Consider the following 26,851-nt stretch of genomic DNA (forward strand, 5'->3'; position numbering starts at 1 on the left):
AAAGTATTGTTTCCAGTGTGCTATACAGACAAAACATATCATACATTGAGAAGGAAACGAGTGAGTGCAGAATGTAGTGTTACAGTCATAGCTAAGGTATAGAGAAAGATCAACTTAACACAAAGTAGGTCCATTCAGAAGTCTGATGGCAGACAAAAAAAAAGGAAGCAGAGAGTTGGTATCAGTTGGTATCAATGGGTGCTATTCTGATTGGCGGTTGGTGACTAATGGAGTGCCGCAGGGATCGGTGCTGGGGCCTCAGCTATTTACCATTTATAGAGACGATCTGGAGGAGGGGGCTGAGTGTAGGGTGACGAAATTTGCTGATGACACAAAGATGAGTGGAAAAGCAAATTGCGTGGAGGGTGTGGAAAGTCAACAGAGGAATCTGGATAGGCTAAGCGAGTGGGCGAGGACCTGGCAGATAAGAACATAAGAACATAAGAAATAGGAGCAGGAGTAGGCCATCTAGCCCTTCGAGCCTGCCCCGCCATTCAATAAGATCATGGCTGATCTGTCGTGGCTCAGTTCCACTTTCCCGCCCTCTCCCCATAACCCTTAATCCCCTTGCCTATCAAAAACCTATCAACCCGCATCTTAAATATATTTAGCGAGGCAGCCTCCACCACTTCAACGGGCAGAGAATTCCAGAGATCCACCACCCTTTGAGTGAAGAAGTTCTCCCTCAACTCCATTCTAAACAGCCCCCCCTTTATCTTGAGGCTGTGCCCTCTAGTCCTACTGTCCTTTCTGAGCGGGAAGAGCCTCTCCACTTCTATCCTATCCATCCCATTCATCATCTTATATGTCTCAATGAGATCTCCCCTCATTCTTCTAAACTCTAACGAGTACAAGCCTAGCTTATTCAGCCTCTCCTCATAGTTCAACCCCCTCAACTCCACTTTCAGCCCAGTAAACCTCCTCTGCACTCCCTCCAAGGCCAAAATATCCTTGCGTAAGTGTGGCGACCAAAACTGCACACAGTACTCCAGCTGCAGCCTCACCAGTGCCCTGTACAGTTGCATCAAGACCTCCCTACTTTTATATTCAATCCCCCTCGCTATGAAGGCCAGCATCCCATTTGCCTTCCTGACCACCTGCTGCACCTGCAGGCTGGGTTTTTGCGACTCATGCACAAGGACCCCGAGGTCCCTCTGCACCATTGCATGCTGCAGTTTTTCGCCATGTAAGTAATAGTCATTCCTACCATTATTCCTACCAAAGTGGACCACCTCGCACTTGCCAACATTAAATTCCATTTGCCAGTTCCTGGCCCATTCGCCCAGCCTATCTAGATCCTTCTGCAGACTCTCCACACCCTCCGCGCAATTTGCCATTCCACCAATCTTGGTGTATCAGCAAATTTCGACACCATACACTTGGTTCCCTCCTCCAGATCATCTATATAAATGGTAAATAGCTGAGGCCCCAGCACCGACCCCTGGGGCACTCCACTAGTCACCAACCGCCAATCCGAATAGCACCCATTGACCCCCACTCTCTGCCTCCTATTTGACAGCCAATCCCCTATCCATACTAACACCCTACCCCCAACTCCATGCCCCCTGACCTTCTGTAATAACCTCTTGTGCGGCACCTTATCAAACGCCTTCTGAAAATCAAGAAACACCACATCCACCGGCTCTCCTCTATCCACCGCCCTAGACACATCCTCATAGAACTCCAATAAATTCATCAGACACGACTTCCCCTTAACGAAACCGTGCTGCGTCTGCTCTATCAAACAATTCTCCTCAAGATGCCTCGCTATTTTCTCCTTGATCACGGATTCTAACATTTTACCTACAACAGATGTTAAACTAACCGGCCTATAATTCCCTGCCTTTTGCCTGCCACCCTTCTTAAACAACGGCGTAACATTAGCCGTTTTCCAATCTTCCAGCACTTCCTCGGAATCCAGCGACGTTTGGAAAATAATCATCAAGGCATCCACTATCACCTCCGCCATTTCTTTCAGAACCCTTGGATGCATTCCATCCAGTCCTGGGGACTTGTCCACAGTCAGTCCCTCCAGTCTGTCGAGCACTGCCTCTCTAGTAACAATAATGTCATTCAGGCCCTCCACTTCTACCATCTTTCCATCGCTAACACCTGGCAAACTATTCACGTCCTTCTCCGTGAAGACCGAAACAAAAAAGTTATTCAAGGCCTCAGCCATTTCCCCATCCCCTACCACTAAGTCCCCCCCTCATCCTCTAAGGGTCCAACGTTAACCCTAGCCAGCCTCTTCCTTTTTATATATTTATAAAAACTCTTACTATCCTTTTTTATATTAAGCACTAGCCCAGCTTCATAGTTTATCCTACCCTTCTTTATCAACTTCTTCGTCATTCTTTGTTGATATTTAAACCTCTCCCAATCCTCTTCTCGCCCACTACTCTTAGCTACTCTAAATGCATCCGCTTTTAATTTAATACTTCCCTTTACTTCCTTCGTTATCCACGGCTGATTATCTCTCCTCCTACGATCCTTTTTAACCATCGGAATAAATTTCTGCTGAGCACCAAGAAAGATCTCCTTAAAGATCCTCCACTGTTCCTCAGCAGACCTACCTTCCAGATGGAGTATAATGTTGGCAAGTGTGAGGTTATCCACTTTGGCAGAAATAATAGTAGGAGGGATTATTATTTAAAAGGCGAAAAGCTGCAGCATGCTACGGTGCAGAGGGACCTGGGGGTCCTTGTGCATGAGTCGCAAAAACCCAGTCTGCAGGTGCAGCAGGTGATCAAGAAGGCTAATGGAATGTTGGCCTTTATAGCAAGGGGGATAGAATATAAAAGCAGGGAGATCTTGCTGCAGCTGGAGTACTATGTGCAGTTTTGGTCGCCGCACTTGAGGAAGGATATATTGGCCTTGGAGGGAGTGCAGAGGAGGTTCACTAGGCTGATACCGGAGATGAGGGAGTTGGCCTATGAAGAGAGACTAAATAGACTGGGTCTGTACTTGTTGGAGTTTAGAAGGATGAGGGGGGATCTTATAGAGACGTATAAGATAATGAAAGGGACGGATAGGGTAGAGGTAGAGAGATTCTTCCCGCTTAGAAAGGATAGCAGAACAAGAGGGTACAGCCTCAAGATAATGGGGGGGCAGTTTAGATCAGAGTTGAGGAACTTCTTCACTTAAAGGGTGGTGAATCTCTGGAATTCTCTGCCTGTTGAAGTGGTGGAGGTTACCTCGCTAAATATATTTAAGTCACGGGTAGATAGGTTTTTGATAGACAAGGGAATTAAGGGTTATGGGGAGAGAGCGGGAAAGTGGAACTGATCCACTTCAGATCAGCCATGATCTTATTGAATGGCGGGGCAGGCTCGAAGGGCTAGATGGCCTACTCCTGCTCCAATTTCTTATGTTCTTATTGGCAGCAGGGAAGAAGCTGTTCTGGAGATTAAGTACAATCATCTTGATGTGTAACTCTCAAACTTCAGTTTAGAACTGATTTTGGCCATATTGCAAAATTCCAATTTTAACTTCTAATCTGCTCTTAATAAATGTGGTACTGTGCATATACAGAAGCAGCATGCTTTTATCTGATCAAAAGTTGCAGCATCATTCTACAGGTGAGGCAAAAAAGCAGTAATAGATGGAGCAAGTATTTGTTTTCTTTTACATTGGTGAAGCAAAATTTCTCAAAGAGCAGCCATCCGTAAGCTTTGTTGCAGAGAGACTTTCCATGTAGTGGCAGATTGTGGGTAGCGCTCTGTTGTAATTACAGATCCACTAGGAACGAAGTTGAGATTGCTCAGGCTTGTGGTACTTAGGAAACTTATCATCTGTTAGTGAGGAGACCATTATCCCATCTGGGCTGGATAGTCAGAGGTAATTAACCAAAAGAATTTAAAAAAAAATTTCAATAGAAGCTAAAAATGAGAACCAAAGTATGCATGGGAGTGTAGCCAGAATGGAAGAAAATAAAGCTTCATTCTAAGCCATTAGTTTTCGGAGAGGATTATATGGGTCAACTTGTCTCCTTCCTTATTATTCTTATTTCTCTTTCCTTTATGCCAGTGAAATTTTTCATGGGAAATGAGTTTTGCTGGCAGGGCCAGCATTTATTACCCATCGCCCTTGAATGGCCATTTCAGAGGACAATTAAGAGTTAACATTTCTGTGGGTCTGAAGGCCAGGCCAGGTAATGAAGGCAGATTTTTTTCCATAAAGGATGTTAGTGAACCAAATGGGTTTTTATGATAATAATTTCATGATCATCATTAGACTTTTAATTTCAGATTTTTATTGAATTCCAATTTCACCATCTGCCATTTTACAACACCACTGCGCTGCTGCCTTCCTATGTGAACCTACATATTCTAAATGATCAATTCCTGTATCAAGGCAGTGCTACACTCTGGTTGGTAGAAATTTGACACTTTTGTCATGCAAAAGGCTGCGTATTCTAGTACGATTGGAGTTTTCAAGACTGAAACAGTTTGGGAAGGGTGTCAAAGAATATGGAGCAAGAAAATAAAGTTGAGATGCAGTTTAGCCAAGATCTAATTGATGAAGCAGACCAAAATTACTCCTCTGTCTAATGTAGGAAAAGCTGTCCCAAGTTAACTCAGGTTCTGTCTTTCTTTTCAGGTGAAAATGTTAAAAATTCACTGAAGTGTAGCGAGTGCTTCAGGTGTCCAGGGCAGCATCCTTCCCCTAGTAAATGCCACAGCATTCATCTGATATTGTGATGTCTTTGGGTATTTCATGCTTGTCTGTGTAAAAGCAAGGCACATGAAACACTGACAGGCACAAACACAGCGCTTTCTATGTCATTAACTGTCATATACAAATACTTGGCATTAATTTCAGCAAGGGTTCTCGCCATCATCCTCAGGAACTTTGGCGAATGATCTGTGGAGACCCTGGAGGAACAACATTTATACTATCTCACTGGAGTCTTAGGATAATATTTTGGCCTTGGAGGGAGTGCAGAGGAGGTTTACTAGGCTGATACCGGAGTTGAGGGGGTTGAGCTATGAGGAGAGGCTGAATAAACTAGGCTTGTACTCGTTAGAGTTTAGAAGAATGAGGGGAGATCTCATTGAGACGTATAAGATGATGAATGGGATGGATAGGATAGAGGTGGAGAGACTCTTCCCGCTCAAAAAAGACAGTAGGACTAGGGGGCACAGCCTCAAGATAAAGGGGGGGCGGTTTAGAACGGAGTTGAGGAGGAACTTCTTTACTCAAAGGGTGGTGAATCTCTGGAATTCTCTGCCCGTTGAAGTGGTGGAGGCTGCCTCGCTAAATATTTTTAAGACGCGGGTTGATGGGTTTTTGATAAGAGAGGGGATTAAGGGTTATGGGGAGAGGGCAGGAATGTGGAACTGAGCCACGACAGATCAGCCATGATCTTATTGAATGGCGGGGCAGGCTCGAAGGGCTAGATGGCCTACTCCTGCTCCTATTTCTTATGTTCTTATGTTCTAATAATGTTGTCAAAATCATGGCAGATGATTGTCAAAGCAGGCTAGAATTCTCCCAAAGAATGGTGGATGTGAGAGTTCTCACTTTGGGGGATTTCTTGCACCTTTTCTGAATAAAGGGTTAATTCAAGATGGCAGATGTATACTACATTATCCCAAATTTACCATGTAATGCCAGTTTGATACCAGGAATGGAAGAAAACTGTACAATTATAATAATGCTGCTTTCATTCTTTTAAGCATCTGGAATCAGTTCCTTGGCACAGGACAGGAATATTTAATCTACTTAGTTGTGGAAGACTCAAAAGCTTTGTACATAAAGGAACAAAGAAATCAGAAATGCTCTTTGGTGTCTGAGAATATAGAAGCGCTCATTCACGGAAAGGCATGCTGAGGAAGGAATGGGGGAGACAGTCCTGGCTGGTTGTGATCCCAAAGAGCAGGGCAAAGGTCATCCAGCTAGGTTAACGCAAGGCTGATGGCTCAGAGGAGCTGGGAGAAGTACTTAAATTTGAAAGTGAACATAAAAGGCAAGAAAAGAATGTGACTGTGTTTCACTGTTCTAAATGAGGATAGTTCATTGTCCTTCAGTACTGAAGGATCTCCTATACTGCTGCAAGTTTCGGCGGCGACAGCAAAGGCAGACAAACCAAGAAGGCCCTAGATTTGTCATTGACCCGTGCTGAGTTAGCAGATCTCAGCAGGGTGCTGAGGGAGGAAACAATCGCATTTTCTCTCCTATTCATCTTCGAGCAAAGCCTGCTGAGATTCACATAAATGTAACAACCATTTAAAGGAGAAGTGAGGTCAATCCTAAGAGACAGTAAGTGAAGTAGTCTTTATATTAAGAACAGCCAAAGGGCTTATATGTACGAGTGTGACTCTAAAATGGATTCCTTTTCAGCTGGCTTCTTGATTTCTTTTTGGTACTAAACATCCCATTTCCAATGCTTTCTGCAATTGGCAAGGTCTAAATGTCCAAATGGAAAGGATCTAAAATGTGATTTGGGTGTTTATCATACAATCAGCCAGCTTTTTGAACTTTCTTTTTGGTAAAATTCTAAAGTGACTGCAAGGGTAAAAAGCATGAGGCGTTGAAAATGATGCTTGGGTTTATTTGAAGCCGGACAGTGGAGCCAACAGCTCCATATATTGGAACATGACTCACATAACCTGCAGCACTTAATGGAATGATTTGCTTTACTTAACAGATCTATTCATTTCTCCACAGTGCTTGTATCTGTAACCTAGCTCGAAGGGTGTTAGGATTGCTCCAAAATACACTTGAGACTTTCTTGTGCATAGGCTATCCCATTTTGCCCCTCGGTTTCTCTCAATATTGTTAGCTCAGATTTGTGAATGGACAAAAAATAGAGACTGCAGAGCTCTATTCTGCGTAACAGCTCTGAAAATAACATTTTCTTCTCCAACCTTGCAGCCTCCAGGGATTTTTAGCATAATCACAACAATGCCTCCAACCTTTTGTTTGACTTAGGAATGATTCAATGTTAGACATCTCAATTAATGTAATTTCTGTCCATCAGCTCTGTATTCTGGATAACCTTTCTCCACAGATTGGGCTATTTCAGATGTTGGTGTTTAATTTTTAAATTGCCTTAAACAGGTTGTAACAGAATTATGACAAAATACTGGGTGGCACAGTGGTTAGCACTGTTGCCTCATGATGCCAGGGACCCGGCCTTAGGTCACCGCCTGTGTGGGGTTTGCACATTCTCCCCATGTCTGTGTGTGTGTCTTCTGAGTGCTCCGGTTTCCTCCCACAGTCCTAAGGTATGCAGATTAAGTGGATAGGCCATGCTAAATTGCCTTCTTAGTATTCAAAGATGTGTAGGTTAGATGGACTAGACATGGTAAATGTGTGGGGTTACAGGGATAGGGCAGGGTGGTGGGTAAGATGCTCTGTCAGAGAGTAGATGCAGACTCAATGGGCCTGATGGCTGCCTTTTGCAAGAAAAACAGTTAAATATAATAGTAAACTGCACAATGTTATCAGGGTATGGGGTACTCATTAATTACTCCAATGATTCAAAACTGTCAAATTCAGATACAATCCATTGATCACTTATTCTGGGTAGGATTTGACCAGTCCTTTCTGGAATTTATGGGCAACCATTTGTTATTTGACTTGCGCTGAAACTTTAATTCGTGCCTTTGCTCCTTCCAGGCTCTATTATTCCAATGATCCCATGGCCAGCCTTCCATTTGCACCCTTTTGTAAACTTCCGCACTTCCAATGCTTAGCTGCCTATAGTTCTGTTAATTCATTACTTCCACACCTGCTGACCAACAACAATTGCTAGGCTGGCAATGCCTTCATTTTCAATTTGCAGTTGTTCAAATTCTCCATAGCTTCACCCATCCCCGACCTGCTTCAGTTCTACAAGACTCCAAGATCTCTGAGCTTCTTGCATACCCCTTCCTTTCATTACCTCACCATTGGAGGCCTAAGCCATCAGCTGTAGAAATCTGTCACTAAATCTCTCTACCTCTGTTTCCTCCCTAAAGCCTACCTCCTTTTCTAACCTTTTGGTGACCTAATATATCCTTACATAACTTGCTATCAAATTTTGTTTGTTAATACTTCTTTGTACAGAAGACTGCCTGATTAACACTTTTTATTTCATTGGCTGTAAAACACTTTAACATATGGTGTTCATGAAAGCACTATATAAATGCAAGTCTTTCTTTAAAATGCTGTCCCACTTGTCTGCTTCCTTTACCAGCTGATTCTCGTATCTTTATCTTCTTTGGCAATCACACGTTAACATGTCCACTGAAGAAACTCCGTGTTACTGGTCAAGGGTTCTGTGGGTTCTTGCATGGTTGATGAGACCAATCCCAGAGCCGGAGCTTTGACTGCATATTAGCAAGTGTTTCTGGGAGGTGAGCCTTTCCCAGGCGCTTTTTCCAGGCCTCCCCTTGCTGCTGGGTGTGCTCGAAGAATTAGATCCCTTCAATTAGGAAGCTCTTCTGTGCAAGGGACTCCCAGGCATTGACATCTGTGTTGCATTTCATGAGGTGAGCCTTCTCGGTGACTTTGAAGTGCTTCCTTTGTTCTCCTTTTGTTTGAGCGCCTTTTGTGAGCTGGATGAGGAAGATTTGCTTTGACATTTGGGTCTCTGACATCCTAAGCACATGGCTGGACCAGTGGAATTGGCTTCAGGTGATAGTGGCCTTGGTGTTCATACTCTTGGCTCCTTCAAGGACACTGATGTTAGTACGCCTCTCCCAACTGATGTGAAAAATCTGTCTCGGACAGCACTGATGGTAATGTTGTACCTGTTATTTTCAGATACTTTCGACCAGTTTGGTTACTCCAAGCTTTTACCCTAATGCCCTTATTTGCCAGATGGGCAAAGGACAAACACAAGTAAAGGTTCAACAAGTTTATTAATTATAACACTATTAACCCTTAAATTACCCACATAAAACAAGAGGATACCCTTGTTACCTGCAAAAATGGTTTGGTTAAAACTGTGGGCTCGATTCTCAGTGTCCCTCTGGTCTGTCGTCATGAAGGTGAGTCTCGATAGCAGCTTCTTCCTTCCTTCCTTCTCTGGTCAGTCTTCCGGATGGTCAAAGTACCTCCCTCGTCGAGTCTTTGCTGCTGGTGTCTGAAAGTGTGTTCCTTTATCCTCTGCGTGCTTGCCTTTCCAGAAATTTCTCTGGCTTCTGGCCAATGAGGTCCCAGGAGAGGGTTTCAATACCCAGTGGGTTTCTTGATGCCTGCCTGACAGGATACCAGGGTTGGCCCCCAGGTGTCCATCTCCATGCTGTTGCTTACATGTAACCTGTTATTAGATTAAGCCAACTGCAGGAACTCTCAGTAACAGAACGTCTGGCCCAATCTGGGCTTCTAACAATAGTCATGATGTAGAGATGCTGGCGTTGGACTGGGGTAAGTGCAGTAAGAAGTCTCACAACACCAGGTTTAAGTCCAACCAGTTTATTTGATAGTAATCCCACAAGCTTTCAGAAACGGTGTTCCTTCGTCAGGTGTGAGGAAGGTTCTAGGCCAGTGCGTTTCAATGAGGTGCAATGATCTCCTGCTAAGTATCAGTAGGGTGCAATGACCTTTGATGGGTGATTGATGAATCAGGCCCAGACAGGTTTGTAGATTGTACTATTGGCCTGCCTGAGGTTTGACTGTTCGATTTTAATATGCCCAATTCTTTAATTTAGGATATCCAATTTTATCAGCCTTAAAACTAGGCCCTGTTTATATTACAGTAACCCTCCACGTAGTCCAAATTTCTGAACCACTACGAAGACATAGATTGTGTATATTGTCAGTCAGAAGAGGAAGATACAAAAGGTGCTGCAGTTTCGTTAAAACTCCAGGTTGAAGTGGGCACTTTTGAAAATACAATAGTCTTTTTTGTGATAAGGCACTTCACCCAGACAGTAAAAAGAGCCCATAGCCCTAATTTTACAGAAAATATAAAACAAGCCTACTGCTTCTGCAGCAATGACATGGTGGCAATTCCCTGCTATACAGATAATGGTAATGTGTAATTAATACTTGTTAAATTTATTCATTGAGGAAAAATCATTTAACACAGATATTTTAACCCCACATGCATTAACTTTGGAAAAATTCTAAAATAATTGAATTGACACGACGGGCGGGGACGATTTTAATTACTGCAATGCTTTAAGGTCCACTAAGCCATTGACAGATTGATACTAAACCAAACTTCCATATTTCATCAGAAATATTGGGCTTTTCTTTAGAGTTATGAAGAGAGCGACAAACAGTTCCAGCTGAACTGGGTTGCCTAGTTGCATCATTTGTACAAACGGTTTAATTAGATCTTTGTACTGATGCAAATAATTAATATTGTCAAGTTAAAATTCGGCCTCATATCATTAGCTTTCATATCGGAGTCACCAAGATTGAATTCTCCCCGATCAAAAAACAACTCTTGTGTGCTCCAGATCTTGCTTCCACCTTAAGTTCACCAAAGTGAGAAGCCTCTCAACACCAGGTTGAATTCCAACAGGTGTATTTGGAAGCACAAGTTCACCAAAGATATGCAAACAATGAATTTGCTGTAATAATTTACTGAATCCAACCTTAAACTCAGATCCAGAATCTTGGCTCAGACTGGTCTCTGGAATGTTGGAGATTAGACGTACAACCCAGGATGTGTGTTGGGACCCCAGAAAACTCCTGACAGTCTGACCTCTTGTGGGAATGGCCTGGGAAGTTTCTGTCCCAGGTGGGCAATTGCTCTGCTTGCCAGAGCCCTCAGTGAATGTATCAGATGCTGAGCTAGAGTCAGGAAACTTCAGAAAGTTTTGCAGGACTTAAAAAAAAATTTATGAACGTAGGTTTTGCTGGCTAGGCCAGCATTTATTACCCATCCTTAATTACTCTCAAGATGATGATGGTAAGCTGCCTTCTTGATCTACAGCAGTCCACATGATTTAACCCCACTGACAGTGAGGGTACAGCAATATCTTTCTGAGTCAGGATGATGTGTGGGTTAGAGGGGAACTCCCAAGGTGGTGGTCTTTCAAGTGTCTGCTACCTTCTAGATGGTAGCAGTCCTAGGTTTGGAAGGTGCTGTGCAAGGAGCCTTGGTGTGGTGCTGCAGTCATCCTGTAGATGGCACACACTGTTGCTCCTGTGTGTTGGTGGTGAAGTGAATGAATGGCACCCCATCCACAAACAATCAAATGGGCTGCTTTGTCCCAGGTGGTGTTGAGTTTCTTGAGTATTGCAGGAAGCAATGGAGAGTATACCATCACACTCCTGACTTGTTACTTGCAGATGGTGGACAGACTTTGGGGGAGTCAGGATAGGTTTTTATGTCAATTGGCGATGGTTTCATGGTCATCGTTAATCCTTTAAACCAAAACCTTTGTACTGGTTTCTTAGAGTGTGCCGATGAGAACAACGCAAAAAATTTCAGTGGACCTATATTTTCAGCAGTCTTCCAATTATGTACTATTGTTACAGTAATATTTTAAGACCATAAGATATAGGAGCTGAATTAGGCCATTCGGCCCATTGAGTCTGCTCCACCATTCAATCATGACTAATATGATTCTCATCCCCATTCTCCCCTTATTGATCAAGAACCTGTGTCTTAAAGACACTCAAGACCTGGCCTCCACAACCCTCCGTGGCAATGATATCCACAGATTAATCACCCTCCGGCTGAAGAAATTCCTCCTCATTTCAGTTTAAAGAAGCCTCCCTTCATTCTGAGGTTGTGCCTTCAAGTTCTTGTGTGTCCCAGTAGTGGAAACATCCTCTCCATGTCAACTCCATCTAGGCTTCTCAATGTTTTGTAAGTTTCAATTACATCTCCCCTCACCCTTCTATCTCCATTGCATATAGGCCCATACTCCTCAACCGTTCCTAATATGACAAACCCTTCATTCCAGGGATCATTCTTATGAACCTCCTCTGACCCATTCCAAGGCCAGTACTTTCTTCCTTAGGTATAGAGCCCAAAACTGCTCACAATATTCCAAATGAGGTCTGACCAGAGCCTTATACAGCCTCAGCATCACATCTCTGCTCTTGTACTCTAGAAATGAACATTAACATTGAATTTGCCTTCCTAACTGCCAACTGATAGCAAGATATCTATCACATATTTAAATATCATTTACCTTAATCCCGCAAGACTCCTAAGCTAGGAAATCTGTCTTTCAGTTTGCTCTCAACACTTGGGGTGCAATCTTACCAGCCGTTCACGCCACGTTCCTGCTGCAGTTCGGTCAGAAAATTTGGTGGCCAGCCAAATCTCCGTTCACTGCAGCAGGATGGCAAAATCCTGCTGGCATGAACAGTGGGAAGATTCCAGCCTTGGGCTGCACACTAATTTCTTACCAGTAAGGATCACCACAATTGTAATTAGATTCACCCAATTTAAAGTTCCATATTTTGATTCCTGTTATTTTCTTCCCATTAGGAGAAATCCTGACTTGTAAATTTTATGAACTATCAGCCTCCATATCATCCCAATACCTTCGCTCCCAACCCCCTATTGGCTAGTTTCTAACACAAGGCACCATTTGTGGCAGAGGGCAGTATAATGCGTGCTTCCGTCAACACCATTATTCACAAGGAATTATTTATTTAAAAAGGACTGGTGACTCTGATGATGTCTATCTCGCCATTACACCCCAAGCAAGTCTTTAAATCAATAAAACTGATTCTTTCTGTCCAGTTGCAATTGACATTGGGTTAATCTCAAGTTTTCCATGTGATTTAACCAACTCCAGAAAAGCATTGATACCTTAGCACCAACTGACAAACAGAAGGATCATTGATGACAGAATTATTCAACCTCCGAGCTATCTAAGTAGTGTGGAGGAAGCTTGGAATTGAACTTCAGAAAGTAAAATGTGATCTGTTGCAAAGGTTGACTGTCTCACCTTAGTACAAATATTGAGTGAAGCTTGAATGACAAATATTTGAAGAATGTACCAAGCAGAGGATGATTAGTTAAAAATAGACCAAAGGAAAGATTACCCATTATTAAAGTGCGGAAAGGTTGGTATCAGTGTTGGTCATGTGTGTCTGAGTTGCCCCCTTTCACTGTCCTCAGCTGGAGAGCCTCCTGCCTCTATTTAGCATTGCACCAACCATTGCATCCACAAATGCATTAGCAACCCTGGAAGCTCTCCATCCATCTACAGGTCTCTTAGCCATTACTATTAATAAAACATTATTCTTTGTCCATTCAGTTCTTCTCATTGATATCCTCTATAGCTGTTTTGGGCCTTTAAATCTGGCAACAGTATGTACTGTTTCCTATCACACCAATCCTGTCTCTCCCACCCTGCCCCATGGACAGAGCACCATATCATTGGCAGGAATGTTTCGAGTTTGCCTCAAATATTTGAATCGTGCTCCCCCACACCAAACAGTTTTGCAGGAAGAGACCACTTCAGATCAATCCAGTTGCCTATCACCATCTCTCCTACATTCAAGATTTCACCCTTCTGAAAATCTCTGCTTCAATGCCCTTGCCCATGTGAGAGACAAGCTTCAACTTTTAAGAGCACTGTTTGCAAGTGTGGAAATTGTACTCCATCATTTGTCACCACTCGAGAGAGGACAAAAACTAGAAAATAAAATATGCACAAAGTACAGTAACAGAAATTTATTGGACCCCATTTTAGATTTCATCACAACAGAAAATAAAGGACCCTCAGTATGAAAAGCAGCGTAAGAAGGTACTTCAAAGCTAAACAAAGTAAATCAGTGCAGAATTCTGAATTATAGTATTTGAACGTAGTTGCAGCTAACCCCAAGATTTGTCCATGTCTCGTGTCATTTTTGTGTAACTGAATTCATTTACAAGCAGAGCCTTATCCTTCAGCCGAGTGTTAATCCTCCACACTGCTCTATGAGATAAGCTTCATATCATCAGGTGTTTAATAAAAATTGCTTTCCGTTTTATTTAAATGCACTGTACCAGATTTTTTTTGTTGAATATACATTTTTAAAAGAAGTGCTTTGCAATCACTTGATGTCTCTGACAGTCAGGAGCAGCTGATTGGGCTCTTGCAGCTCCCAAATAGGATATAATTATGCAGATTGGGCAATGTCAGTTGCAGAATGCTCAGAACTGACTTTGAGCTGCTAATGGCAGTCTGCAATTAGCTGGTCTTTTGTTAATCCGTAGCAGCATTTATCTAACATTCCTTGGCTATCAACTTGGCGTAATATAATCATCCCAAAATCTAGAATTAATTAACATAAGAACAATAGACTCTGACCTTCCACGAGTATCATTTTATCTTTGAAGTGGAGTTTGAAGGGTCAATGTCTTTAGGCAATTTCCACCAGCTAATAGTTAAAAGAATAAATCAAAATTGCCACATGACAAATTCATGGAGTGAATGGGTGGTGACAGACATGTACAAAACAGTGCTGCTTATCAGGATGAGAAGCTATTATTAGACTGAAGGAGTATATCATGAACACCATAAAAATTAAAGCTGCTCCCGGAAGCACATCTATTTTTAGCTCGTATTTTTCCTACAAGCCAGAGTCTGATGTCATGCGCTGACTTTTTTTTGGTTTCATCATGTCATTTGGTTTAATTTATTGCTGTCCATTAAGTCCTTAATTTCTGTTGGAAAATTTTACTCATCTCAGATTTATGTCAGATATTTACTTTTCTGCACACTGTCAATGGAATTCTGCAGTAATAATGCTGCCCCAAGGGAAACTTTTGATATCCGAGGCGAATAAGGTCAGTTTGCATCGAACCGGATGATGACAGGAAGCATGATGAACGGCCCACAATTGGGACACACAAGACCAAGACCTCAAACTCTTGGTATGATTTCCCACTGAGTCTCTTAAACTTTGATTTCAACTGTCCCATATGTGATGGTGGGGGTGTCACACTAGTTCCACTCCTTTGATTGAGTTAGCAGAGACTGCCTCAACAGATATCTGAAAATGAAATCTTCAAGTAACTATGTTTTAAAACAAATACATCAGATCTTGGTCAAAACAGAAGCCTTGATAGAGGCCCATTTGCCTTCCCTCATCAGGTGAATGGTATTTATTTGTTTCCCAAGTTAGGGGTTGGAACATAAACAGGATGATATCATACTGGATTGGACTTGCAGAATGCAATTACTATGATCTAAAGGACAAAACTGCTCCTTGGGGAATGCCATTTTTGAATCAACATGGTCCAATTTCTTTCAGCTACTTTGTGAAGTTTTCTTTTGATGATCAAGATGTCAGGAATAGGATATCTCCTGCATTGTGCAGCTTGCATCTATATCAAGACATTTCTAAAGTCTGAGGCATGTGGTGCAAAGACCACATGGAAGCTCAGATCAACTGTGATCTAAAAATGAATATGCAGACATTGAGATTGCAATAAAAATAGAATTAATTAAAAAGCATTGAGAAGTCATTCATTTTCTTTGAAGAAGAATTGATGGCTGTGACATCTTCAAAGACCCTGTTGTTGAATAATTGTGTTCATTCGAAAGCAGTTAGAGAGAGAGCACACATGGCTGGAATGTTACGGCCCTTCGCGCTGTTGAGATTTTCCCATTCCACTGGAGTGAACGGAGATTTGGCTGGGTGCCAAATTCTTCGACCTTTTTACAATGGGAGTGTGGCGTGAATGGCCAGTGAGATCATGCCCAGTGAGTTACAATCATTATTCCACTCACATTCAAAAAACACAAAACATGATTTAGCAAATTAATGTTAATGGCACAAAAGCATTTATTGTGCTCACTGTACAGAACTTTAACTTTTAAAGTGAGGGTAAAACTTTTGAAAGCTCTGCATTAAATGTCCTAGTTGAACAGGTTAGCCAACTTCATTTGTGTTTTATTCAAGTAGTGCTTCTTCTCTTTGATTGTGAAATGAAGTTACTGAATCATTTATATTTTTCAATTAAAAAGACAAAAAACATACATTTTGAATCTTGATTGCCAAATGACTGACAGTTACCAATGAACATTGATTTGAAGAAGTGTAGATGGTGAAAAAGCTTTGAAAATTTGAACAAAGGAGAGAAAAAATTCCGCTTTGCTGTCAGTGGCTACAGGAGCCATATTGGTTCACCTAATGTCACAGAATCCCTACAGTGCAGAAAGGAGCCCAATGAGCCCACACCAAGTCCCTGAACATGCATCTTACAGCAATCTGATTAGGGATACGCAGCATGGCTTTGTAAAGGGGAAGTCTTGCCTTGTGAATCTGGTAGAATTTTTTGAGGAGTCGACAAAAACAGTCGACAAAGGATGAGCCGTTGATGTCGTCTATATGGATTTCAGTAAGGCGTTTGACAAAGTCCCTCATGGTAGGTTGGTTGAAAAGATTAAGGCTCATGGAATACAAGGCCAGGTATCTAGATGGGTTGAGAACTGGCTTGCTAAGAGGAGACATAAGAACATAAGAAATAGGAGCAGGAGTAGGCCATCCTGCCCTTCGAGCCTGCCCCGCCATTCAATAAGATCATGGCTGATCTGTCGTGTCTCAGTTCCACATTCCCGCCCTCTCCCCATAACCCTTAATCCTCTCGCTTATCAAAAACCCATCAACCCGCGTCTTAAAAATATTTAGCGAGGCAGCCTCCACCACCTCAATGGGCAGAGAATTCCAGAGATTCACCACCCTTTGAGTGAAGAAGTTCCTCCTCAACTCCGTTCTAAACCGCCCCCCCTTTATCTTGAGGCTGTGCCCCCTAGCCCTGCTGTCCTTTCTGAGCGGGAAGAGCCTCTCCACCTCTATCCTATCCATCCCATTCATCATCTTGTATGTGTCAATGAGATCTCCCCTCATTCTTCTAAACTCTAACGAGTACAAGCCTAGTTTATTCAGCCTCTCCTCATAGCTCAACCCCCTCAACTCCGGTATCAGCCTAGTAAACCTCCTCTGCACTCCCTCCAAGGCCAAAATATCCTTGCGTAAGTACGGCGCCCAAAACTGCACACAGTACTCCAGCTGCGGCCTCACCAATGCCCTATACAGCTGCAGCAAGACCTCCCTACTTTTATATTCAATCCCCCTCGCTATGAAGGCCAGCATCCCATTAGCCTTCCTGACCACCTGCTGCACCTGCAGGCTGCGTTTTTGCGACTCATGCACAAGGACCCCGAGGTCCCTCTACACCATCGCCTGCTGCAGTTTTTCGCCCCGTAAGTAATAGTCCTTCCTACCATTATTCCTACCAAAGTGGACCACCTCACACTTGCCAACATTAAATTCCATTTGCCATTTCCTGGCCCATTCGCCCAGCCTATCTAGATCCTTCTGCAGACTCTCCACACCCTCCGCGCAATTTGCCATTCCACCAATCTTGGTATCATCAGCAAATTTTGACACCATACACTCGGTTCCCTCCTCCAGATCATCTATATAAATGGTAAATAGCTGAGGCCCCAGCACCGACCCCGGGGCACTCCACTAGTCACCAACCGCCAATCCGAATAGCACCCATTAACCCCCACTCTCTGCTTCCTATTTGACAACCAATCCTCTATCCACACAAACACCCTACCCCCAACTCCATGCCCCCTTACCTTCTGCAATAACCTCTTGTGAGGTACCTTGTCAAACGCTTTCTGCAAATCAAGAAAGAGACAGAGAGTAGTAATGGAAGTGTCCTTTTCTAGCTGGAGGTCTGTCACTGGTGTGCCGCAGGGCTCAGTACTGGGACCTCTTCTTTTTGTAGTATATATAAATGACTTGGCAGAGGGAGTAAGTGGTGTGATCAGCAAATTTGCAGATGACACTAAGATGGCTGGATTGGCGGGCAGTGAGGAGCGGTGTCTGGCAATACAACAGGATATAGATAGGTTGGTAGATTGGGCAGATATATGGCAAATGGAGTTTAATCCTGATAAATGTGAGGTGATGCATTTTGGCCGAAATAATGTAGGGGGGAATTATATGATAAAGGGTAGACCTATAAAGAGTATAGAAACACAGCGGGACCTGGGGGTGCAAGTGCACAAGTCTTTGAAGGTGGCAGTACAAGTGGAGAAGGTTGTGAAGAAAGCCTATAGTATGTTAGCCTTTATAGGAAGGGGTATAGTGTATAAGGGCTGGAGTTTAATGTTGCATTTGGAGTACTGCGTCCAGTTCTGGTCACCTTACTACCAGAAAAATGTGGAGACTCTGGAGAGAGTGCAGAGGAGGTTTACCAGGATGCTGCCTGGTATGGAAGGACTGGGTTATGAGGAAAGATTGAGCAAATTGGGCTGTTTTCCGTTGAAAGACGGCGACTGAGGGGAGATCTAATACAGGTATATAAGATTATGAAGGGTGTAGATAGGAAATAGCTTACCGCTGTTTACTCTGTGTTAGAAACGCACAGTACAAGGGGCCACGGTCTTAGGGTGAGGGGGGAGAGGTATAACACAGATATTTGAGGGAGGTTTTTCACACAGTGGGTAGTGGGGGTATGGAATGCTCTGCCAAGCAAGATGGTGGAGGCAGGCACGCTGGAGTTGTTTAAGAGTTACTTAGACCGGCACATGAGTGGGTTGGAGATGGAAGGATATATGAAATTGTTTTAAATAAGGTTCATTAGCATTGGGACGTCCCTGGTAATGTATAAGGATGTGGAATGATACTAATGTTTTTCTCTCTTAATTCACAGGCTTTAAGCCTGTCCGCCTTGTTGCCCAACGAGGGGCATACACGCGATGGGTCGTACAAGGGCTGCTCTTGGATGTTCGAGAATAGCCTAGTACTTCATGTCCTTAGTGTACGCTTAAACTGGACCAGCTTCCGGGCAACACGACAGCTCAGTGACTATCACTGTTTGCTGCGCAGACACATGGATTTGGGCCAGTGTCTGTGGGAGTTTGCGCATTCTCCCCATGCTTGCGTGGGTTTTCTCCGGGTTCTCTGGTTTCCTCCCACACCCCAAAGATGTGCTATTAGGCTGATTGGAGGTAATAAATTGTCCCTAAATTAGTTTTCCCTCAATGTGGAATGCCATAAGCATAGATAAGGGTCATGGGTGGAGGGGGGACTGGTAATGTTAAAATGGTGGCGTGGGCTCATTGGGCTGAAGGGCCTGTTTCCTGGGCTGTTTTTGTCCTTTGTTAACACCACACCCCGCTCTACCTGCCCCCTTTCCCTCTGCCCTATCCCCATCATAACCCATGGCTAATCAAACTAACCTTTGGACTCTAAGGGACAATTTGGCAAGATCAATTGACCTAAGTTGCACATTTTTGGAGTGTGGGGAGAAATTGGAGCATCCAGAGGAAAGTCACGCAGACACAGGGAGAACATGCAGTCACCCAAGGCTGGAATCAAACCTGGGTCCCTGGTGCTGTGAGGCAGCGATGCTAACTTGTTTTCAGTCTCACCAATGGTAAGACCATGTAAGGGAACCAATCTGACCCAACTCTCTACAAACTTACTCATCCTCACCACCGCCTCTCGGGCAGCGCCTGGGGTTAGTAAAGTACAACCCTATGTCATAACTTTGTGTGGTCTGCTAACAGCAACAGGAATTAGCTAAATCCTCTTATTAGCAGCTTGGTAATATAAAGAACTTGCATTTATAACTGCTTTTCATGTCCTCAGGATGTTGTAAAGGCTTCTCAGCAAATTGAGAGCATATTTTCAATAACCTATAGGCAAGCATAGTCAAATTCTACAAGCAGGAATGCAATGTTGCCACTTAATCTGCCTTGTTGTCTAGCAGAGCTACACTTCAAATTGTGCCACACAAGCCGAAGTTTTACAGTTCACTCAAAGAACAGCAACACTCAAAGCAGCACTCCTTTTTTACTGAAATGTTGGCATTGCTCATGTGCTTAAGTCCTGGAAGGGAGAACTCATAACTTTCTGACTCATAGGTCAAAGTGTTGCCACAAACTGACACTGCAGTACTAAAAAAAAGACAGAATCATAGAAACTAGAAACAGGAGTAGGCCATTCGGCCTCTCGAGCCTGCTGCACCATTCATTTTGATAATGGCTGATTGTCGAATTCAATATCCTGATTTCCCTCCCCCCGCTGCCACCCCCGCCATATCCCTTGATCTCTTTAGCCTCAAGAACTATATCTAATTTCTTCTTAGATCTGTACCTTTAAGACTTGATTACCTGAAAGGCTCACATTCCAACCATTACCTTGTAAATTGTGTTTGTGTCTGTATATGCCCTGCTTGTGAACACAACTCCTCACTCACCTGATGAAGGAGCAAGACTCCAAAAGCTTGTGCTGCCAAATAAGCCTGTTGGACTTTAAGCTGGTGTTGAGAGACTTCTTACTACACTTACCCCAGTCTAACACCAGCATCTCCACATCTCAGTCATAGAACACAGAGGGTAGCAGTGGAAGGGTGTGTTTCTGAATGGAGGGCTGTGACAAGTGGCATTCATGATGTATGCCTGGGCTAAACACAGTAAGAAGTCTCACAACACCAGGTTAAAGTCCAACCAGTTTATTTGATAGTAATCCAACAAGCTTTCGGAAATGCTGTTCCTTTATCAGGTGTGTGGAAGGTTCTGATCAGAGAAGGGCATATAAAGTCACAAGTGACGTTCCTCAGGGATCAGTGCAGGGACCTTTGCTGTTTGTAATAGACATGATTTGAAGGAAAATGTAACTGGCTTGATTAGTATGTTTGTGGATGACACAAAAGGTTGATGGAATTGTGGACAGCAGTAAGGACTGTCAAAGGATACAGATCGATTGGAGACTTGGGCAGAGAGATGGCAGATGGAGTTTAATCTGGACAAATGTGAAGTAATGTATTTTGGATGGTCTAATACAGATGGGAAATATACAGTAAATGGCAGACCCTCAAGAGTATTGATAGACAGGATGTACAGGTACATAGGTCACTGAAAGTGGCAACACTGGTGGAGAAGGTGGTCAAGAAGGTATATGGCTTGCTTGCCTTCAGCAGCTGGGCTGTTGAGTTTAAAAACTGGCGACTGACAAGTTACAGCTTTATAGAACCTTACTTAGGCTGGACTTGGAATAGTGTTCAATTCTGGTCGCCACACTACCAGAAGGATGTGGAGACTTTGGAGAGGGTACAGAAAAGTTTACTAGGATGCTGCCTGGTATGGAGGGCATTAGCTATGAGGAGAGGTGCGGGAAAGGTTTTTTTTAAATACAGAGTGTGGTGGGGGCCCGGAATGCACTGCCAAGTGAGGTGGTTGAAAGCAGATACGTTAGCGACATTGAAGACTTATCTGGATAGGCACATGAACAAGTGAGGTATTGAGGGATACAGGCAGTTGGTCTAGGTGGGACAACGTGATCGGCACAGGCTTGGCGGGCCGAAGAGCCTGTTCTTGTGTTGTATTGTTCTTTGTTCTTGAAATCAGACAGTGTTTTTGCCTCAACTACTGTGTGTGGTAGTGAATTCCACAAATTCACCACCCTCGTACACAAGTATCTCTGATGGTACACCATTATACTTCTGTGTTGGCAGTCCAAGCACAGTCCAATCATCTCATTTGTGTTTTTTAAATTGTATGTCTTGTCATAATGGGATCACAGGATCCACGCTTTCCTTCGAGAAAGAAAAACAAATTTGCAATCTTAATAACCTCCTGTGCCTACATGTGTACTGATTAATCTTGAAAGGGACTAACACCAAAGACATAAGAGCTTCAATCATAGTTTCTCAATTTTATTGTTGCTCATGTATTTATAAACTTGCTTAATATCAGAACGCAAGGAGGTGATTTTTAAATTCAGCAGATCAATAGAAATAGCAACATTGTCATAAACTTACTGGATGTACTTGTTCACTGAACATACTGTCAGTTTGGGGAGAATGTTACTTGTGTATTTGTAACAGGAACATTACATTTGTTTGACAGTGAAATCTTCAAAACAACGATGCAGCCAGTTAGATGGTGTTATTACAAGTGCTCTGCTTTGAAGACGCTGTATTGCTAAATCTTGGTTTTTTTTCTATCCCGTGTAGTGTCAGGCGAGGCAGTTTGTGACCAGTGCAAGCCTGGCTACTTTGGCCCCAACTGCGATGAGTGTGCTGACGGGTACTACAATTCGGATAGCATCTGCGTGAGGTGCGAATGCAACAACAACACCGACCCAGACAGCAGGCAACCCATTTGTGACTCCGAATCTGGGCGGTGCCTGAGCTGCACACTAAACACGACGGGCTTCTACTGTGAGAAATGTGCGGAAGGACATGTAGGCGATCCTGTGGCAAGGAACTGCCAGCTAGGTGAGGACCCAGCTTAAAAACACTTGGGCATCAGGTTGATGTATCTCTGCACACATCCACGCGTGTACTATCGATGGCTCAGGCGCAGTTCTACTGAGTTGTTTGACTCCGTTATCTATAAAAGGCTGTTGGCAAATGGCAAGAAAGCAGAGCAGGCATTTTAAAATGTTCAGTGCCTTTGGAAGAAGGTGCCCTACAATAGCACAGCTCCAATTGGTGCTTCAGTGGTGGGATTGCGTATGCTACCAGGCATTGCTGCACCAAAATGCCAGTAATTAAATGTTTATGAATGAAGTCTGAACTTACACTAGGGACAGTGAGTCATGGCCATTTTCTCTGTACCGCACCATTGCCCTTTCACTATGGGAGAAATTCTCTCACTTGCTCACAGGACAATCTGATTTCCTGGACCTGCAATAGAAGTTAATTTTATAAAGGTTTCTGTGTAACAATCAAATAATTGCTCAGCAAAAAGTAAACAAGCACTATTTAAAAATACACTATGATTATCTTATGCAGATTCTTGTTTCATATTGCTATTTTCTCCCTCAGGTTATTTCAATTAAAAACATTTGGCAGTGGCAAGCCATTGTACGTGATGAGCTTGAAAGGCTAAATTATTTTCAGTACCATTATAGCTGACATTGATTCAGACTATGTTTTTTAAAACACTGCTGCAAAAATTAATTTAGGAATTGCATTTTTCTGTGCGTCGTATGGCAGTTTTGATTAGATCAGAAATACAACAGGAGAGAACAGGGGAAAGTGTTGAGCATTAGTCAAAGCCCTGCTGTGTTGACTGCCACAGGCCAAGGCAGATTAAGGTCACGTAACAGTCAAATCTCGCTTTTTAGATTAATCCCCCTGCAACCTACTCAGCATGATCTGTGGAACTGTTCCTTCCCTCTCCATGCGAAAAATGGTCTTCTATGTTTTTTGCTGTTTTTAACTATGGAACAATACAGCACAGAGGAGGCCATTTGGGCCATCATGCCACTGATGACACTTGAAAGAGATATTCAGTTTGTCCCACACCCCCACCCTTTCCGCAAAGCCTAGCAAAAATTTTCCTCTTCGAAAGTATTTATCCAATTCTCTTTTATTGCTGCCTGTCAGAGCCAGGAACCTGGGTTCAGTTCCCAGCTTGGGTGACTGACTGTGCAGAGTCTGCATGTTCTCCCCAGCTCTGTGTGGGTTTTCTCCAGGTGCTCAGGTTTCCTCCTACAGCCCGAAAGATATGCTGGTTAGGTGAACTGGCCAAGCTAAATTCTCCCTCAGTGAACCTGAACAGGCGCTGGAGTGTAGCGACTAGTGGATTTTCACAGTAACTTCATTGCAGTGTCAAAGTAAGCCTACTTGTGACACTAATTAATAACGTTTTGAAAGTCACTACCACCATTTTCAGACAGTACATTCCAACAAAAACACTTCTGTAAAAAATGTTATTTTCCTTGGGTCCGCCTTTAGATCTTTTGCCACAAATGAGAACTAATGCATATTGTTAGTAGGTTCAAAAAAAAGTGTTGATAATAAAGTGCCAATTGAATTCATTGATCAATAGATTGCTAGGATATTTTGTTAAGTAGTTGGGATATCGTGGAGCGGGACAGAGCAGGTCACATCTATGTATTTGTTTTATTCATACATATCATCAGTTAATACGGTACACATATTCTGTCATCTGCTTCAGTCTAACCAATGCTGCAGGAAGCCCAAGAGCAAGGAAAGATAAATAAATTCTACTTCATTCTTGGTATTTTCCCAACCCTAAATTCCTTTCCTTTTGCCAAATCAGGAGAACACCACACAACAGAAAGGTCTACAGATGAAAGATTGTAATGACTACCCCCTACATTGATTGGTTTCCAGCATCAGTTCACCTCAGCCTTCTTCACATTTTTTTAGCTGATTGGTCATGACAACAAAGCCCAGAATCCTGGAATGCTGCTTCGCACCAGCGTTGACAGGCGGAAGTGAGTGTTAGATGAATGATGAAGCAATGCAGAGAAGAATTGAGGCTGCAAGAGGTGTGAATAAGCAAGATATCTGGGGCAAGTCACAACAATGAAAAGGTGCTAGCAAAATCTGAGAACAAAAGAATTCTGTTGAACAAGATCAGAGTTGGTTGGAATTTCTTTGGCATATAATAAGAAAAAGACCAAAAATAAATTTGCAGATTGACTGGTATGGAGAATGAATCCCAAATTAACATCAAAATCTCATGTTATTTATTTCAGCCTTATCATCCAATTCCCTTGTAGCCATTTGGTTTGAGATTATATACAATAGGATAATTTTATACAGCTTTACTGTCATCCCCAAAAACAAGAAGATCATCATGAACGGCTAAATACATTTATTTGCTGAACCAAAAAGATGGCTGCTATGTGTCCAGTGACTCAAAGGTTGACTATATCTTCTGGAAAATTCTAAGTGATGGGACAGAAGTTTAACACACATCCTTGTGTAAGCCCACATCTCTGATTGCAATTAACAAAAACAGGGACCAGGAGACAACCTCTCTCCCCAGCCTGGTCCTATAACAAAAGGGAACCCACAAAGCTCGTTATATCCAGAGAGGTGCAAAAAAAACCTACCATTTTTCTGCTATTTAGAATAATAGATTTTGACCCGGCACATTGAAACTGCTTGTTAACCTGCAACTGACTCAGTAATGGACAATATCACATGACCCAAGTTTCTGGCCTTTTGTAGAGTTTTAATATTACATTTCCAGACTTGCTACTCAAGTCTGCTGTTTAAATTCCAACCTGTTTTCATCAAAGCAGAACTCCAAGCTGACCAGAAGTCTGCATTGTCTGTTTCTCTGAAAGATTCCTCCTCTTGCCTGCTGAACAGACCAAGTCTCAGTAAACCAACCACATCACTGTCAATTCTAACAGAATTTGGCAACATCTTGCTTCAGCTGAGTTGAACTGGAGCTATTCCATGGGGGTGGGGGTGTGGTCTGCCGTGGTTTCCTTTCTCAGTCCAAAAGATATTTGGGTTAGGTGGATTGGCCAAGCTAAATTGCCCCTTAGGCGATAGACCGAAAGGACTCCTTCTGCACTGTAGGAATCTATGAAAAGCTTTTCTTTCGATTTTCTGATTTTGTTTGTGTGCATGTATTAAGTTGTGACCATTCCCTGGATCTGAACAAGTGAAGAAACTATACTAGCGGTTTAAACCAAAAGTCACATTCAAAATTGACCTCATAAAACAGAGGGTTTGGGAAAATATGTCACAGTTTATTTCAAAAATTAAAGCACCCCTGCTTAGGCATAGACAGCAAGACAAAGGAGTTTTGCCTCCTCCTTTGTCCATAACAATTACCAAAAGAAAACTAGATGCCTTCATGCAATATTTTGATTTCAGAGTCATGCTTTGATTAATACTGTAACAAGCAAGCAAGCCTGCATTATATATTTCACTACAGTTTTATTACATTCATCCCAAAAATCAATATCGGATCCATCATCGACATGAATAAGCCATTTGTAAAAGATGACAAGTGTAAGCTAGGTTTCCCAGTTTATGGAATAAATATTTGGATTGGGAGATTAGCACCATCATATGATTTTCACGGACGTGCGTTCGAAGCTAGTGATCTTTTGCTTTCGATGATTGAACTTTTGCAAAGCTGTATAACAGTTCAGAAAAAGACTGGAAGGTGTTGAATATTGCCACCTGCTGGACTTTCAGCATTTTAACAAGTATCAGATCATGAAATAAAATGTTGATCTCATTTTTTCACAGTAGGAACCACTTCATGGATCACTAAGTCTGCTAAACGTGCTGGCTTTTGGTACTGTGTATTTTAGGTACATGATGTAGAACTCAGTGACAGGGATCTGACACTATTTTCTTTAGAACAATACAATTAATTAATTATCTTTTAAGGATTCAGTGTTGAAATTCATTCATGGTCACTGCTAACTGACTCCAATTCAAGCTAGGAAAGGCATCCTTCTTTTAAAAACTCTGTTGTCCAGAACATTACTGAGGATTGGTACAGACGCCTGGATTCTTTTGTTGCAATGGAACAGTTTTCTGTTACTAAGCAGCATGGGCCACTTTACCATCAGCAAGTGCTATTCAGCTAAGGCACACTGCTGCTGTGGTTGTTCCAAGTAGCTTCAATAAGCATGAGAGCAGTGAGATTTCCTTTTATTTCTCTTAAGAGGATAAATTTCCCATTCAAGGCATTCAACTCCAAAAACGGACGTAAAAGTGAAAAAATAAATTAGAGGAAATCTTTCGCCAGCTGCTTGTACACAGCTGGGGGGGAGCGGAATTGCAGGGACTTGTGGGGGTGGGGGGAAGAGGATGTGGCAGATTAATGATACGTAGGTTAGCATTACTCCTTATGGTGTGGTACTTATTATTAAGCAGGGGTGGAGATTAAAAGAGTTTATTTACTTGAGGGGAATAATTTCCTATTATAAATGATACTGAGGCTGTGACATATCATTGCTGTTTCCTTCCTGCGGAAAGTCCTGTAAATACAGTCATATGGTTGCTGCATCGTTAATAATGGGAAATTTTAGCTCGGCAACTGCATCACAACATCTGAAGATGACAAAGTGGCTGTATTAGTTTTAAAAATCAGGCACTGGCCGGCCCATGAAAATGCCAACTTAGTTCTACTCGAATACTAAGATCAGAGCGCTTTACAAGGTTTATATTCTGAATTGGGATTTACTCAGT

General features: G+C 42.7%; 1 protein-coding gene across 1 annotated transcript in view; it reads left to right on the forward strand.

Annotated features, from left to right (window-relative positions):
• The window catches only part of LOC145358198 (multiple epidermal growth factor-like domains protein 9), a 325,223-nt gene that overhangs the window by 293,149 nt on the left and 5,223 nt on the right, over positions 1–26,851 (forward strand). The window contains exon 5 of the mRNA XM_080211982.1: positions 21,881–22,144. Within this exon, the coding sequence (XP_080068108.1) occupies positions 21,881–22,144 (264 nt within the window). The remainder of the gene's footprint in view (positions 1–21,880; positions 22,145–26,851) is intronic.

This window comes from Carcharhinus amblyrhynchos, chromosome 25 (assembly GCF_965287045.1).
Source record: "Carcharhinus amblyrhynchos chromosome 25, sCarAmb.v2.hapA, whole genome shotgun sequence".
Lineage (NCBI taxonomy): Eukaryota > Metazoa > Chordata > Chondrichthyes > Carcharhiniformes > Carcharhinidae > Carcharhinus > Carcharhinus amblyrhynchos.